Source organism: Nycticebus coucang, chromosome 22 (genome assembly GCF_027406575.1).
Source record: "Nycticebus coucang isolate mNycCou1 chromosome 22, mNycCou1.pri, whole genome shotgun sequence".
NCBI lineage: Eukaryota > Metazoa > Chordata > Mammalia > Primates > Lorisidae > Nycticebus > Nycticebus coucang.
In genome coordinates, this window is record NC_069801.1 from 17,688,104 (window position 1) to 17,706,036 (window position 17,933).

General features: G+C 45.9%; 1 protein-coding gene across 3 annotated transcripts in view; it reads right to left on the minus strand.

The window, feature by feature from the left end:
• TCEA3 (transcription elongation factor A3) overlaps positions 1-17,933 on the minus strand; it is a 43,742-nt gene that overhangs the window by 19,089 nt on the left and 6,720 nt on the right. For all 3 annotated transcript variants that reach the window (XM_053577151.1, XM_053577152.1, XM_053577153.1), the window contains exons 3-5: positions 16,997-17,102; positions 16,256-16,397; positions 7,918-7,980 (exon numbers count right to left, since the gene is read on the minus strand). In XM_053577151.1, coding sequence (XP_053433126.1) covers positions 7,918-7,980; positions 16,256-16,397; positions 16,997-17,102 — 311 coding nt within the window. The remainder of the gene's footprint in view (positions 1-7,917; positions 7,981-16,255; positions 16,398-16,996; positions 17,103-17,933) is intronic.

The following is a 17,933-nucleotide window of genomic DNA, read 5'->3' on the forward strand; positions in this document are numbered from 1 at the left end:
GTGTCTGAGAGTAAGGCTTAATGAGTAGCCCAGGATTCCCAGTTTCAAAAACCTAAAGTTGGGCCAGGCACGGTGGCTCATGCCTGTAATCCTAACACTCTGGGAAGCTGAGGTGGGCGGATTGCTTCAGCTCAGGAGCTCAAGACTAGGTTGATCAAGAGCAAGACCCCATCTCTACAAAAAAATAGAAAAACTAGCCACACATTGTGGTGAGCACCTGTAGTCCCAGCTACTTGGGAGGCTGAGGCAAGAGGATCACTTGAGCCTAAGAGATTGAGGTTGCTGTGAGCTATGATGACACCACGTCACTCTATCCAGGGTGACAGAGTGAGACTCTATCTCAAAAAACGAAACAAAACAAAAACAAAAAACAAACCTAGTTACATGAGAATCCCATCCTAACATCACTTCTCAATGTGAACTCCGCCAGTGACCTCCTTGTCTCCCAACTCTTGCTGTTTAACCTGACCTTGATCCCCTCTGTCACTGGGGATCCCTGGACATCTGGGATTTTTGTGTTTTCTGGAGCCCTTAGGTTTCTCAAAGATATCTCTGTGGCCATATGGGTGAGGCGGATGAGAGAAGGCAGGTTCTGCTCTTACAAGGTTTACATTTTGAATTTCTTTCTTTTTCTTTTTTTTGAGACACAGCTCAAGCTGTCACCCTGGGTACAGTGCTGTGGCATCACAGCTCATAGCAACCTCCAATTCCTGGGCTTAAGCGATTCTCCTGCCTCCACCTCTCAAGTAGCTGGGACTAAAGGTGCCCGCCACAACGCCCACTATTTTTTGGTTGCAGCCGTCATTGTTGTTTAGTGGGCCCAGGCTGGATTTGAATCTGCCAGCTCAGGTGTATGTGGCTGGCGCCTTAGCTGCTTGAGCCATAGGCGCAAGCCTACATTTTGAATTTCTAAAAATTTTTTTCAAAGGGATTCATTTCCTAGCTCTTATTTATTTATTTATTTATTTGAGATAGAGCTTCAAGCTGTCATCCTGGGTAGAGTGCCGTGGCATCACAGCTCACAGCAACCTCCAACTCCTGGGCTCAAGTGATTCTCCTGCCTCCACCTCCCAAGTAGCTGGGACTACAGGTGCCCACCACAACGCCTGGCTATTTTTTGGTTGCAGCTGTCGTTGTTTGACGGGCCCAGGCTGGATTCGAACCCGCCAACTCAGGTGTATGTGGCTGGCGCCTTAGTCACTTAAGCCACAGGTGCCGAGCCAGCTCTTATTTATTTTTAATGCAGTTTGAAATTTACTGTCCTAGATTAACCTAGCCTGGATTCTACCCAACCCTGCCTGGCAACTGGGTGGCCTGGCAGCAGGGCAGTGGGATAGGGAAGCTGAGGTCCAAAGGGATCTCTCGAGGAGAGTCAGTTTTCAGGAGGGAAAGGTAGGTGAGGAAAGGCTGGAAAAAGTATGAAGGGGGTGGAGGAGGGAATGTGCTGTATGCAATCAGAATGGATCTTCCTGCCCCCAAGCCTGCTCCTGGCCACTGGGGTCTCACCTGCACAGTTTTCCCTGCTTCTTTCTGCCCTGCTTCAAACTTTCTGAATTCACAGCTGGTGGGGGCAGCGGCTCACAACTGTAATCCCAGCACTCTGGGAGGCCGAGGATTGCTTGAGCTCAGGAGTTTGAGACCGGCCTGAGCAAGAGTGAGAACTCATCTGTACCCAAAATAGAAAAACTAGCTGGCATTATGGCAGGTGCCTGTGGTCCTAGCTATTTCAGAGGCTCAGGCAAGAGGATCTCTTGAGCCCAAGAGATTGAGGTTGCTGTGAGCTGTGATGATACCATGGTACTCAGGGTGACAGAGTGAGACTCTGTTTCAAAAAAAAAAAAAAGAAAGAAATTCACAGCTGATCAAGTCACTCCCATCTTTTGACCAATTATTTTCAGCATAAAGTCAAATCCTCACCATGACCCCTCAGCAACTCCATGCCTGGCCCCTGCCACACCCTTTCTGACTTAGGCTCCTGCCATGCTCCCTGACACATGGGTGACTGAAACGCCCTGGGACACTGCTTCTGTCTGTTCCTTAAACACACGCATCCCTCCTACTGCTGTACCTGGGCACTGGCTGGTCCCTTCTGGAATGTGCTTCTTCCTCCAGGTCTCAGCTCACCTGTCACCTCCTGAAGGAAGACTTGCCTGCCCACATCAGCCAAACAGACTGCCCCTGCCCCATAACTCCAGCATATCATCTGATTTATTTCCTTACAGCATTTATCCAAGTCTATAATTAACTTGCTTATGTGTTTATAAACACTGTCTGCTTCCATCTCCAGACTATAGGTTCTAGAGTATAAGGGACTCTGTCGCTGGTTCAGCACTGCATTCTGGCACCTGTGCTCTAGCTAGGCACTTTATACGTCTTTGGTGAATGAATGAGTGAATGAATGAATACACGATGAATTGAAGGATCAATCACAAAGCGATAAAAGGCACATGCAGGGGGTCCAGACAGAGCTGAATTGTGGGGGAGGAAGGAGGGCCTCTTTGGAAAGGCAGTGGCCCCACTCTCTGGGTTTAAGAAGGGGATCTCTCTCTGAGACAGCATCTGTCAGCTCCCATGAATAGAGCCAACCCCTCTCCTGCAGCTGGGCGGTGCCTCACTGACCTGTGGTGCCCTACCACACATTCTCAACAGCTATGAGTCACCATGAGAAAACTGCCAGGGCAGGCTATCGCAAGCTGCTTTGAAGGAGGCATGGCAAACCACAATAACAACCGTTGCTTTTTGGAATGCCTATAGAGGTGCAATATTTATTAAGAACCCAGGCTCCAGGGCCAAACTCCCAATTTCAAAGCCTAATACCAACATAGTGTAGCTATGTGAACTTGGGAAAGTTCCTGGACCTCTAAGTGTCTGGGTTTTCTCACATATAAAGTGGAAATAATAACAGCACCCATCTCATGGGGCTGCTAAAAGGATTAACATACCTAAGAGAATTCCAGTGACAAAGTATTAGGCAGGTTTTAAAAAAATTCTTATTGATATGCAGGTACAAATGTTTAGGCTAAGTATTAGGCAGTTTCCATAGATAACCATGGTGCATGTATTATTACAAGCATTATGCATTTATTATTTTTTATTATTATTATTTTTTTGTAGAGACAGAGTCTCACTTTACCACCCTTGGTAGAGTGCCATTACGTCACAGGACTCACAGCAATCTCCAGTTCTTGGGCTTTCGCGATTCTCCTGCCTCAGTCTCCTGAGCAGCTGGGACTAAAGGGCGCCCGCCACAACGCCCAGCTATTTTTTGGTTGCAGTTCAGCTGGGGCTGGGTTTGAACCCGCCACCCTTGGTATATGGGGCCGGTGCCCTATGCATTTATTGAGCACTTATATGATCTGGAAACAATGCTAGGCATCTCACCACCTCATTTGATTCTCACAGTGACCTTGAGAAGAGGTTATAATTATCCTCATTTTACAAATCTGTAAACTGAGGCTCAGAGAGCTGAACTGACTTCTTCAAGATTATCCATCCAACTTGCAAATGGGAATCAGAGCACAAACCTAAGTCTGCCTGACTTTCAAATTCTTTTTTTTGAGACAGAGTGTTACTATGTCGCCCTCGGTAGAGTGCCATGTTGTTACAGCTCACAGCAACCTCAAACTCTTGGGTTTAAGCGATTCTCTTGCCTCTGGGACTACAGGCGCTTGCCACAATGCCCGGCTATTTTTTTTTTTAGAGACAGAGTCTCACTTTTCACCCTCGGTAGAGTGCCATGGCGTCACAGCTCATAGCAACCTCCAGCTCTTGGGCTTAGGTGATTCTCTTGCCTCAGCCTCCCAAATAGCCGGGACTACAGGCGCCCGCCACAACGCCTGGCTATTTTTTTGTTGTTGCAGTTTGGCCGGGGCTGGGTTTGAACCTGCCATCCTCGGTATATGGGGCCGGTGCCCTACTCACTGAGCCACTGGTGCCACCCCCGGCTATTTTTTTGTTGCAGTTGTCATTGTTTAGCAGTCCCGGGCCAGGTTCGAACCTGCCAGCCTGGATGTATGTGGCTGGCGCCCTACCCACTGAGCTATGGGCACTGCCAGACTTTCAAATTCTTTTTGACATATGTCATTGTGTCTCCAAAAGAGAATTTTCCAGAGTCTTCTTACCTGAGGATAGCTAGGCTGCTTGGAGCATTTTTTTCCTACCTTCCTAGCAGGGCACACCCAGCCAGGACCGCTCCTGCTTGGCTAGGAGCTGGCTGGTTGGCTAGAGTTTGTGTCTGGGTGGCATTTCAGGCAGCCACCCTCATTTTCCTTTCAATGCACACAACTGGGAACTGCGCCAAATTGCAGAGAGGGAACCATTGGCCAGGGTGGGGCTGGGGAGTTGGATTTCTCAGCAGCTTTCCCCCTGGTGCCAGCACCAGCCAGACTCAGAAAATCCTCCTGGCCCAGATCTGTACAGAGGTATCTGGAGGCTTGGCTCACTGCTCCCTTGCGCCACCTCGAGGGCACTTCAGTCACTGCACTGATGAACGTCAATAATTCAGACTACCAGGTTAAGGACAGCTGAGAACAGGCAACTTTCTTCCCTGTCACAATGATGACCTTGATGGTGTGTTTCCTGGTTCTCTGGCTACAGCCCCCAGAACATCATGATCACTCGCACTGTCACACCTCTACACGCGCCATTCTCTCTGCTTGGGATGCCTCTCCTGCCTTGTCTGCCAAACTTATTCATCTTTCTTCTTTTTTTTTTTTGCAGTTTGGCCAGGGCCAGGTTTGAACCTGCCACCTTCAGTATATGGGGCCGGCACCCTACCCACTGAGCCACAGGAGCCGCCCTTTCTTATTCACCTTCCAATTTTCAGGTCAAACACTCTCTCTTCCATGAAGTCTACCCTGGACTTTAGTTACACTGAGACATTCTTCCTGCGTTCCCATTGTCTATTATGTCTACCACCTTCTAAAAACAAGCCCCTGCACTAGCAGAAAGCTCTCTGAAGGCAGAGATGGGTTTCAATCTTTGCCCGGCCGTTAGAGGTCACAAATGGGTGACTACAAATTTGTTTTGTCTGCCCAGTGTCATAGAAAAACATGAGTATGTTGCTGATATTTAAAATTGGGAGTTTCATAGGAAAATCTAGATGTCTGGCTTTTCTTTAAAAAACTGGAAGCCATGGGACACTTGACACTTCCATAAAGCAATATCAGCTGGGGCTGGATGGGGACCGCTCATATATTCTGGTTTGCCCTGGTCTCTGCTAGTCATCCAGTGTGTGTATATGCCCTTGACCCCTGGAGGATGCTGAATTTTTTTTTTTTGTTTTTGGCCGGGGCTAGGTTTGAACCCACCACCTCCGGCATATGGGACCAGCGCCCTACTCCTTGAGCCACAGGCGCTGCCCGAGGATGCTGAATTTTCAAGAAGGTTCTCAACAGCTGTTTGCCAAATGAATGCATGAATGAATGGAAGAGGAAAGTGAACTAGAGAGGCAAAGAATGCAGGAAATAGGTTGGGGAGGAGATAAATGTACAAGACTTGCTTGTGTCCCTATGGGTTGCTCACCCCCAATACTGAGCCATCAGGAAATGGCACAACCACTGGAAGGACAAACATTCTGTTTGACTGACCTTCAGAAAGACAAGGCATGATGGGAGGGAGCCAGGAGGCGGCAAGACCACAAAGGCAAAGTCAGGAGAAGAGTCTGAAGGTATAAATCCCTATACAAATGTTGATGCTCTTTATTGTAGTATCAAGCCCAGAACTGATTAGCAGTCAGCGTTTCATCTGGGGATAGAACAATCCTTCATTATTCAGGGCTTTGCTTCAGCTTCTAGGATATTTACCATCTCTGCCTCCTGCCACTAAATGCCAGTAGTGTCCCCTCCTTTCTACACCTGACCTGGGCCCAAGTCACAGTGATAACTAAAAATGCCTCCACAAATTTCTAAACGACCCCTGTTGAGAATCACTGGTCTAGAACCAGGATGACACTGCTGCCCCATTCCTGGGCCTCACCCACATTGGACATTGCTAATTGACTGCAGAACTCTTTCCTTCAGATCCCCCCTCCCACCAGCACTCTAGAGAGCCTCTATTCATCAGCTGGAGTGGGCCCTTGGCTGCCAAGGTATCAACAACCTAATTTTCGCATCTCTAATTTTCTTTTCAGTGGTAAGTCTTATTGGTATGTTAGGCATAAAATAACACACACATACTCTTCCAGAAGCCAACACCTTTCCCATCCCACCAGGGTGCCCCAGAATCCAATATGGCATCTGCACCCTAATCATTCACTCTCCCCTGGACCTCTGGCCTCCTTCCTGGACCACATTTCACACTCACTCCTTTACCCACCCTCTCTTCTTGGTGATCTCATCCAGTTTCGTTAGATGCCAGCTACACACTAATGATGCTGCAATTTGCATTTCTAGCTCAGACTTTCTTCCTGAATTCCAGCCACATATAATCCAACTGCTTATTTTACTTCTCCTAGGAATAACTAACACATGCCTCAAATCTAACATATCCAAACCTGAACTCTTGATGTTCCACCCCAAGCCTGACTTACGTAAGCACAGTCTTTCCTACACCAATTAGCATCAAGTCCATCCTTGCAGACACTCAAGGGAAAAATCTTGGAAGCGTCCGTGCCTCCTTTTTTTCTCTCTTACCCACATCCAATCTGTCAGGAAATCCGGTCAGCTCTTCCTTTAAAATGTATCCTGAAGCTACCCCTTCTCCCCACCATCTCGATTACCTTGCTCATCCAAGCCATAGTCTCTTGCCTGAATCATCACAGCAGCCTCCTGGCTGATCTCGTTGCCCCTCCCTCTGGCCCTATAATCCATTCTGGACACAGCAACCTGACAAATTTGGTCACATCATCCTTGCACTGAAGACCTTCCTGTGGCTCCTGTTTCATTCACACCCCAACACTCCCCCTCAATCTGCACCCAGCCACCCCCTGTTCCTGCCAGGGAATGACCCAAATATCTGCTTAGCTAACTCCCTTCCTTACCTCTTTCAAATTTCAAGCTTTTGCCCTATGGTCACTTCCTTAAAGAGGCCTTTCCTGACCACCCCCTGAGCACTCCTCACTTTCCTCTGTTGTTTCCATAGCACTTGTCACCTTCCAAACCACCATACAATTTACTTATTATATGTATTTCCTGTCTCCCCTACTAGAACAGAGGCCCCCTTGACTGCAGAGATTTTTGGGGTTTTTTTTTGGGGGGGGCAGAGTCTTACTTTGTCACCTTCAGTAGAGTGCTATAAGGTCATAGCTCACAGCAGCCTCAAACTCTTGGGCTCAAGCAATCCTCCTGTCTCAGCTTCCCAAGTAAACTGGGACTAAGGCACCCACCATAGGGCTGGGCTATTTTTAGACACAAGGTCTCACTCTTGCTCAGGCTGGTCTCCAACTCCTGAGTTAGACAATCCACCCTCATCAGGCTCCCGGAGGGCTAGGATTACTGGTGTGAGCCACTGTACCCTACTTAAATTTTTGTTTCTGTCATTCATTTTTATATTTCTGTCACCCAGATCATTTCTTAGCACATATTAGGCCCTCACTAAATATGTGGTAAATAAATGACTTCATGATTTATGCTCCTTTTGGGTAGACACACTAACCAGTTCACCCCAAATCCAGAGAGCCCACTCCAGGTATAGGCTTTGACGACCTCTGTCTGTCCTCACTGGTTTTAGCCTGATCTTGAGAATGTTCCCCAGATGGTGACGGGGCAACAACTGCCCTTCAGCCCACCCCAGAGAAGGAGCCACATCTCTGGTTCAGGGGCCCATTCACTCTTACTGCGTGGGTCCTAGAATTTAGAGGTAACATAATGTAGGGAGGTTTCCTCCTTTCTCCTGCCTCTAGTTTCCTTCATTAAAGCTGAGAGAGGGATACATCCTGAATAAGACATTTGGGATGGAGAAGGCTGTGGCTTCTTTTACCTTTCCATTGATGGTCTTTTTGGAGAGGAGGAGGTAGAAGACTTGGAGTCCACGGAGTCTCTCCTGAAATAAGAGAAATCGGTGATGAGACTATCTTATAGGCTGGCATCAGGGCTGATCCCTGAGAAGATGGAGGAGAAAATCTCAGGCTTACTGGGCTGAGGATGAGAAAGCCCATCTAGAACTCAGCTGCCCAGGGAAGGAGCTCGGGTGATGCTGGCTGGTCACCTGTCCCTCCCCTCCACCTGATGCAGCACCACAAGGGCCAAGCATCTAATACAAGCCATGTAGGTCACATGTACTATGTTGTGCAATCATGCAATCACTCAGTATTAATAACTAATTCTCAGCAGGCCACTTTCCTTCATGCAGCCAGGCAGGCCTGGGCTAGCTGAAGTCCATGGAGACTGGGTTCCTGCAACTCCCTATATTCATCTGGAATCAGAGAAACTGAGAGATCAGCTTCAGCTTCTCCAGGAGGCACTTTAGGAGGAGGACAGGAGAGAAACACAGGCCTTGGAGGCAGAAGAGTTGGGGTGAGGTAGCAAGTGAAGGCCAGGCACAGTGACTTATGCCTATAACCCTAGCACTTTGGGAGGATGAGGCAGGAAGACCACTGGAGGCCAGGAGTTTGAGACATGCTGGGGCAACATAGTGAGACCTCAGCTCCACAAAAAAAAAAATTTTTTTTTTTAAATTAGCTGGGTGTGGTGTGTCCCTGAAGTCCCAGCTGCTCCGGAGGTTGAGGCAGGAGGATCACTTAAGCCCAGGAATCAAGACTACATTAGTTATAATGTGCCTCTGCACTCTCCAGTCTGGGCAACAGAGCAAGACTTACCTAAAAAAAAAAAAAAAAAAAGCAAATGAATAAGCAGGGGACAAAATAAATTCAATGCATATCATCGCCAAATGCCCAAAGTCATGCAATAAAATCAATGCCTAGGAAGAAAAACAGTGTGAAAGAAAACACACACAAATGCTAACCACTGTTATGCTTCAGTGTTGGAATTAAAGGCACATTTTTTTTTTTACATTTTCCAAAATGTATGTAGCTATATTCTTTTTATGATATATAATTTTTTATTTTTTTTTTTGAGACAGAGTCTTGCCCTGTCACTTGGCTAAAGTGCAGTGGTGTCATCATAGATCGTTGCAACCTCCCGCTTCTGGGCTAAAGTGACCCTCCTGCTTATCCTGCCAAAGTAGCTGGGACTACAGGTGTGTACTACAATGCCTGGCTCTTGGGGGGTTTTTTGTACTTTTTGTAGCGATAAGGTCTGGCTATGTTGCCCAGGCTGGTCTCAAACTCCTGGCCTCTAGTGATCCTCTTGCCTCAGCCTCCCAATGTTGGGATCGCAGGCATGAGCCACAGTGCTGGGTCTAATTTTTCTATTTTTTTTTTTGAGACAGAGTCTCACTTTGTCTCCCTCAGTAGAGTGTCGTGGAGTAACAGCTCACGGCAACCTCAAACTCTTGGGCGTAAGTGATTCTCTTGCCTCAGCCTCCCAAGTAGCTGGGACTACAGGCGCCCACCACAACACCCTGCTATTTTTTGGTTGTAGTTGTTATTGTTTGGCGGGCCTGGGCTGGATTTGAACCCGCCAGCTCTGGTGTATGTGGCTGGTGCCCTAGCCGCTGAGATACAGGTGCCGAGCCGAAGTTTTCTATTTTTTTGTACAGATTGAGTTTTGCCCTTGCTCAGGCTGCCACTCTTCTTTTAATTCCATAGCATGTGGCACCTTCTAACATACTATATAATTTACTTATTATATTTATCGCCTGACAATCCCCCCATGTAAATTCCGCACGAGCAGAATTTGGTGGGGTTTGATCACTGCGATGGACATTGTGTGCAGAGCCCATTTCTCCTCGGCATCATGCTCTCAATGACTTGGGACCTAAGGGCTTCCTCCTGCAAGTCTCCCAGGGCTTCTGTCTGAGGGAGTTCTCCACAGAAGTGCTGGGGAGTCAAAGATCCCAGGAACAGGCTTGGCACCTGTAGCTCAAATGGCTAAGGTGCCAGCCATATACACCAGAGCTGGCAGGTTTGAATCCAGCCTGGGCCTGCCAAACAACAATGTCAACCAAAAAATAGCTGGGCTTTGTGGCGGGCGCCTGTAGTCCCAGCTACTCAGGAGGCTGAGGCAGGAGAATCGCTCAAGCCCAGGAGAGGACCCCTCCCAGACATTTGGGTGAGGGGAAGAGGAACCCTCATTCCACTCCCACTGGGCCCTGGGAGGTGTCCTCTATGGGTCTCCTCCCCTTCCAGCCCCACTGGAAGGGCTCCTCCTTCCACTGCAGGAATTCTGGCCGTGGAGCTCCTCCCTATTTGTCTTTCCCACTGGGTCTGGTCAAATGCAGACAGGACCCCAAAGCCAGAATTCCTGCACTGGAAGAGGGGAGAGACATAGGAGCCTCCATCCCAGAGAACCACCCCTTTCTGGCCCTTCCTCATTGCTTTCCTTTTAGAACAAATCAGAAATATTCCATAGTCATTGGAAATAATTGTTATGAAGACTATTCAGAAACATTAAAAGGTGACATAATAGTTTGTACACTCTGCCTATAAGAATGGAAAAATTGTGGCTCCGTGAGTAGGGAGCCGACCCCATATACGGGGGGTGGCAGGTTCAAATCCCGCCCCGGCCAAACTGCAACAAAAAATAGCCGGGCATTGTGGCGGGCGCCTGTGGTCCCAGCTACTGGGGAGGCTGAGGCAAGAGAATCGCCTAAGCCCAAGAGCTCGAGGTTGCTGTGAGCTGTGATGCCACAGCACTCTACTGAGAGTGACAAAGTGAGACTCTGTCTCTATAAAAAAAAAATGGAAAAATTATGTACCTAATAATTTTTCCTCCCTAATAACCAGGCCTGGGAGGAAAGAGAAGAAAAATAAAAGCTGCTTTATTTGTCAGCTGTGCAAAAATATTTTTCATTCTTATTTGAAATTTCACTAATGTGATTATAGTGTTGGTATAATGAATGATAACTAAGGAAATGGAAATCACTGGGTGCGGTGGTTCACACCTGTAATTCTAACACTCTGGAAGGTTGAGGTGGGTGGATGGGTTGAGCTCAGGAGTTGGAGACCATCCTGAGCAAGAGTGAGACCCCATCTCTAAAAGTAGCCAGGCATTATGGCAGGTGCCTTTAGTCCCAGCTACTCAGGAGGCTGAGGCAAGAGGATTGCTTGAACCCAAGAGTTTGAGGTTGCTGTGAGCTATGATGCCATGGCACTCCTACTGAGGGCAACAAAGTGAGACTCTATCTAAAAAATAAATAAATAAATAAAAAGAAAAAGAAAATGGAAATGAAAAGAAGATCATTAATTGAACTGAACTAGGACCCCTGACAGTTCGATTCTCCTATGGAATTGGGGAGATACCACCCTACTCTCGGCTCAGTCCCAGTGAAAACTTCATTTCAGAGCTCCATGGCTGAGAAGCAAGCTAGTGTAACAATTTAGCATCCCAGGAAAATGTATACTTAAAATTTTATTAAGAAAATAAATGCACATATATATGTTCTTAAAAAACTAGAAAGATGGGCGGTGCCTGTGGCTCAGTGGGTAGGGTGCCAGCCCCATATACCGAGGGTGGCAGGTTCAGACCCAGCCCCGGCCAAACTGCAACAAAAAAATACCCGGGCGTTGTGGCGGGCGCCTGTAGTCCCAGCTACTTGGGAGGCTGAGGCAAGAGAATCGCCTAAGCCCAGGAGTTGGAGGTTGCTGTGAGCTGTGACAACATGGCACTCTACCAAGGGCGATAAAGTGAGACTCTGTCCCTACAAAAAAAAAAAAAAAAACTAGAAAGATATACATTGAAATGTTAACAGTACTTATTTCTGTTATTTCTACTTGTGTTTAATTTCCCAAACTTTTTTTTTTTAAGACAGAGTCTCACTTTGTTGTCCTCAGTAGAGTGGTGTAGAGTACTGCGTCACAGCTCACAGCAACCTCAAACTCTTGGGCTCAAGCGATCCTCTGGCCTCAGCCTCCCAAGTAGCTGGGACTACAGGTGCTCACCACAACACCTGGCTATTTTTACAGATGAGGTCTCACTCTGGCTCAGGCTAGTCTCAAACCTGTGAGCTCAGGTCATCTACCAGCGTCGGCCTTCCAAAGTACTAGGATTACAGGCCTGCACCACAGCACCCGGCCTGATTTCCCAAACTTTTTACACTAAATCTGACTGTTGAATAAATATGCATATGTGAAGAGGTTACAAAATAGTATAGAGTATAATTACATTTTATTTTATTTTGTTTATTTGTTTATTTTTTTGAGACAGAGTCTCTTCTGTCACCCTAGGTAGAGTGCTGTGGCATCATTACAGCTCATAGCAACCTCAAACCCCTGGGTTCAAACAATTCTCCTGCCTCAGCTTCCCAAGTAGCTAGTACTACAGGTGCTTGCCACAATACCTGGCTAGTTTTTCTATTTTTAGTAGAGACAGGGTCTTACTTTTGCTCAGGGTGGTCTTGAACTCCTAAGCTCAAGCAATCACCTGCCTTAGCCTCCTAAAGTGCTAGGATTACAGGTGTGAGCTACCACACCTGGCCTATAATTCCATTTTATTCAAAAAAATAAGTGTTTTCTAGGTAATGAATGATACATAGGAAAAAGTCTAGAAGGCTATGTCTATATAATTTTGATTTATGTATCTATAAACACAATTATATATAAGAATGCTTGTTTCTAGATTTTTTTTTATTTTCCTATTTGTGTTTTTAAAGCTTTCTACAAAGAGCAAGTAATTAGCTGTATAATACAATATAAACCAGTAAAATTAAAATGACAAATATAATTAAAATATATTCCAAATAAAAGTTTCTATTTTTAAGAAGAACTGAGATAATGCTGTACATTTTTCAGGCCCCAATACTGAGTCTCAGAGAAGATAGGCGTGAGTAAGGAATCAAGTTCACCCCAGATCCTGGTTTTTCGCCTTCCAGTTTTCTCCTCTCCCACGCCTATTGTCCTTGTAGACCTTTAAAAGAAATCCCTTTGCTGATCATTTAATAGGATTTGGGGATGGAGCAAAAGAAAATGAATATATTCAGGCTACCATCTCCACCAGGATGTCCATACTCCCTATGATACAGATTAATCCTGTGTCCCATTTGGTCCCCTTACCCAGTAGTTCAGCCTCTAGTCTTGCAACTCCAACTCTTCCACTCTGATCCTCATTTGCCCGGGTGCTCCCAACCAAACAGGCACTCCAGACATGGCCAGACCATCCAGGACACGAATGGTAGATAGTCCAATGGTGACCACATTGGTGCAAACGGGTCTAGCAATATTCAGTAAATGTTCACTCTGTGCTAGGCACTGTGGAACCAGTCAGAGCATCCCTGCCAGCCAATCTTCTAACCCCTTTGGGAAAACAACACCCAGGTGAAAAATGAAATGCCAATTAGAATTTTTCCAAGTGGGATACAATTGCAAAATGAGCAATATGGAAGGAATTAAACTTGAAAAATGTGGCAGAACCCTTTGACAAGTTATTATATTTTAAAGAACAGACTGTAACATCGGGGATAATTCTAGAAAACAAGCCAAAGAGAGAATAGAAAGAAAAACCATATATCAAAAATATTAAGAGTAATTATCTTTTTTCTTTTTTTTTTTTTTAGACAGAGTTTCACTTTGTTGCCCAGGCTAGAGTGCTGTGGTGTTAGCCTAGCTCACACTCAGCAACCTCAGAATCCTGAGCTCAAGGGATCCTCCTGCTTCAGCCTCCTAAGTAGCTGGGACTATAGGTGCCTGCCTCAATGCCTGACTAATTTTTTCTATTTATAGCAGAACTGGGGTCTCACTCTTACTTAGGCTGGTTTCAAACTCCTGAGCTCAAGTAATTCTCCTGCCTCTGACTCCCAGAGTGCTAGGATTACAGGAGTGAGCCACTGCACCTGGTCAAGAGTGATTTATTGTCTTTCAATGGTGGGAATGCTGATTTTTTTCTAATTTTATATTTTCCATTATTCTACAACAGATTTTATCATTCTTATTTATTTTTCAAAAGTGCAATCATTTATTTTGTTTTTAAAATCAATGCAGGATCAATGTGAAAAAAAACCAACAATGTATATTTAAACATTTTATTGCATAATATAGAATGTGATGATCCTTTTAATTTTGTATGTTTTTGTTTTTTAAAAGTAGTTTCATTATTTTTATTACTCAAAACTAGTACATATTTATTGAAAAAAAAAGACATTTGCAATAAGAAGAAACAAAAAGAAAACTTTTCTCCTACCACCCAGAAAGAATCATAATTTCCATTCTAGTCTTATTTCCCATGTATCCACATAAAATTCACTTATTCAATTTTTATAAAAACAGGATCATACCGTATATACTATATTGCACACAGTTTCTCTTAATACTTCATGACCACGTTCCTGAGTCATTAATTTTCTTCGATCCTGCAGTGCCTCTCCATGGCAGCATTTTGAACTTAATAAGTAAATAGTCCTTCAATCCTTCAATCTGTGGGACTATTCTGTGCACTGCAGGACAGTCAGCATCCCTGCCCAGGCAGTTATTTCTTTTACAACCAAAAATGGGAGTGGGGTGCTGGATGTGTATCTCCCTTCTGGTTGAGAATCAACCCCTCTTATAGCTTCACTTCCCAAAGCATATTCCTCAAAACACTTATCCTATATCATTATAACTACAAACATTAAGTTTAAAAAGGTTCAGAACTCAAAAACATTTTTTCTGTTTTGTTATTATTATTTATTTGTTTGTTTGTTTGTTTGTTTTGAGACAGAGTCTCACTCTGTTGTCCCTGGCTAGAGTGCCATGGCATCAGCCTAGCTCACAGCAACCTCATATTCCTAGGCTCAAGCAATCTTTCTGTCTCAGCCTTTCAAGTAGCTGGGACTACAGGCACAGCTAATTTTTCTATTTTTGGTAGAGATAGGAGGTCTCACTCTTGCTAAGACTGATCTTGAACTTCTTAGCTCAAGGATCCTCCCATCTCAGCCTCCCAGAGTGCTAGGATTACAGGCATGAGCTAATGTGCCTGCCCCAGAGTTCAAAAATGTTTCAGAAAAACCAGCAAAAAATGTTACCACACAGAACAAAATCTTTCTGCTATAATCTGATTAATTTCTTTCTTTCTTTTTTTTTTTTTTTTTTTGCAGCTTTTTGGCCAGGGCTGGGTTTGAACCCACCACCTCCGCCATATGGGGCCAGCGCCCTATTTCTTGAGCCACAGGCACCGCCCCTGATTAATTTCTTAAAATGAATTTCTGGGAATGGATACACTGAGTCAAAAGGAACATATGTTAAAAATCTTGCTATATTATAGCAGGTAGGTGTCTTCATTATTATCAAATACCATCCCTTTATTAACTAGATGAACAAACACAGACACACACACACACACACACACACACACCCCCGAAGTTAAATGATCTTCCAGAGAACAGGTAGGATTTGTTTATACATCCACAAAGGCATTTGGGAGCTGAGACTCATGCAGTTTTAGATAATACTCTGGCTAGGATGTGCACGGAGGAATGAGCACAGAATTCAGATAAATAATTGTTCTGTTTCTCTCAGTTTGGAGTTCTGACAATCTGTCACATAATAGCTGTGTGATCTCTCCTGTTCAGGTTCCTCATTGATAAGTGGGAACACTGAATAAAGAGTTAACAGGAAACTTCTCTTTTTTCCATGAACAAATTACGTTCCTAGCCCCATTTATCCTGGAAACCTGAAAGCCTGGTAAAACTGAAATGTGAGCTGTGTTATTAGGCAACATTGCTTATAGTGAAAATGACCCCTGACTGGTAAATTGTGTCTAGATGGGAGTGGTTATGAAAGAACTATAAATAATTAGTGGAAAACAAGTTTTCAAACAGCCCTGAGTACAGTGAATCTTGCAAATGAGCACTGCCCTTGCAGGATCCTGGAAGCTTTGCCTCTGGGATACTATAAGATTTGGGACATGGGGAGTCTAAGCCAGGGGCTCCCACCCATCATGGTCTTATTTCTCTGCACCTGGGCTATCACCTGGGTGGGCCACAGAACAGCTCTGGACCACAGTGTGGTCTCCTATGACAACTTTTGCTGATGAGAGACACCTGAGGCTGTCCTGCTGGTGCACTGTTTCCTGTCCCTGCCTCCTCCTAGGTGAAGCCAGTGCCATGCAGGGCCTGTTTGGGTCTTGTGAGTCTGTCTGGTTGAGCCAGAGACGACCTCCATAGGGGCTACTGCAGGAGATAATAGCATCTACCCCCCTGGTTGTGAGGTTTAAATGAAATAACATGAACGGAACTGTCAGATAACTGACAGCTCTCTATCTCCTTCTCTCCATCTCCCACAAAATACCTGTTTTGGGGCTCTTCTCGTTTTTTCCTTGGTGGAGAAAGGTCTCCTTCTGACTTCCAATCTGAACAGTGAAGCCCTTTTTCCTTCTTCTTTCCTTTTTCTCTTTCTTTTCTTTTTTCTCCTTTGAGGGGTTCTGGGGAGTCTGAAAACAAAAGGGTGGGATTGGGCGGTGCCTGTGGCTCAGTGGGTAGGGCGCTGGCCTCATATACCGAGGGTGGCGGGTTTGAACCCGGCCCCCGGCCAAACTGCAACAATAACAACAACAAAAAGGGTGGGATTGCCTTTAACTAAACTGTTTCAGCAGAACCCAGCATAACTTCAGGGAGGAGGGGCAGAGGGCAGAGACTAGGACAGTTGCACACACCTCCAACACACACACAAATGCACATACAACATGAACATATAAATACACGTTTTCACACGTGTACGTTGGCACACACACGCCAATGCACTTGTATTCACACGAATGTGTACAGGTAGACACGTCTTATGTATCCAAACACATGAGCACACACACAGAGGCACATGCACACAAAAACTCATACATCTGTTTAAATCGTGCACTTGTATATATAAACACTGGCACTCCGCACTAGCTACTCCCTGATACAGAGACCATCCGTCATTCATTTAGTCACTCAACAGACATATATACACTGAGTGCCTACTGTGAGCCAGGCACAGTCCTGTCCCAAGTGCTAGGAGAAAAACATGGTTCAAGTCAAACTTGTTCCCTCTTACCCAGCAGCCGCTTCCAGTTTTTGATGAGGACTTTGGCCAAGGACACAGCCTCCTTGTCTGAGCAGTGCTTCCGGAGCCCATTGACAGCAACTCCAATCCTGGTTGTCTGCAAAGTGAGAGGGTTTAGGGCTGGTCTGGGTGTGGGCATGCAGGACCGGCTGCCCTAATGGCAGGTCCTGTCCCCGCTCCACCACCACTTCCCTCTGAGCCTAGACACCCCATCCTCAGTGTGTCCTAGCTGAGATGATAACCTCTCCCCTCTAACTTAATCCCTGCCCTGCTGTCCCACCCAAGGGTAAGCCTCTACCCATGTTGACTGACAACTGGATAACTACAGCTTTGGTGAAAGTTGAGGAAGGGGTTGGGGGTGAGGTGTAGGGGCCTTGGCTGACCATCAGGACTCCTCCCCATTTCTAGCCCTCTAGTAGTGTCTTTGAACTCAGGTTTTTGTTTTTTTTTTTGGATTTTGGCCGGGGCTAGGTTTGAACCCGCCACCTCTGGCATATGGGACCGGTGCCCTACTCCTTGAGCCACAGGCACCGCCCTGAACTCAGGTTTTAACTTAGACCTCAGCTCCGGCTATCACACCTTGAGTCTGTGCTAATTTTTGAGAATTTCAGAACTTCCAGTAAATTTGGGGACTATGGAGGCCACACAGGGATTTAAAAATGCGGAGATGTTTCCCTTTCCCTGGATCACTGGCTTCTTGGAACCCACAGACCCGAGGCTCTAGGAATTGGGATAGTCAAGAAAAGCAAACCAGAATTTCTCACACACCCAGCGTGCCTGGGGGCCACCCTGCCCCAACAGGATGCCTCAGGGTTTCCCTCTGCCCCACCCTAGGAGGTCTACACCTCAAGATCCCCTCTCCCAGGCACCTCCCTTTGAAGGTTTCCCCTACCAATGGGAAACAGCCCCGGGAGGTTCCCCCCACGGG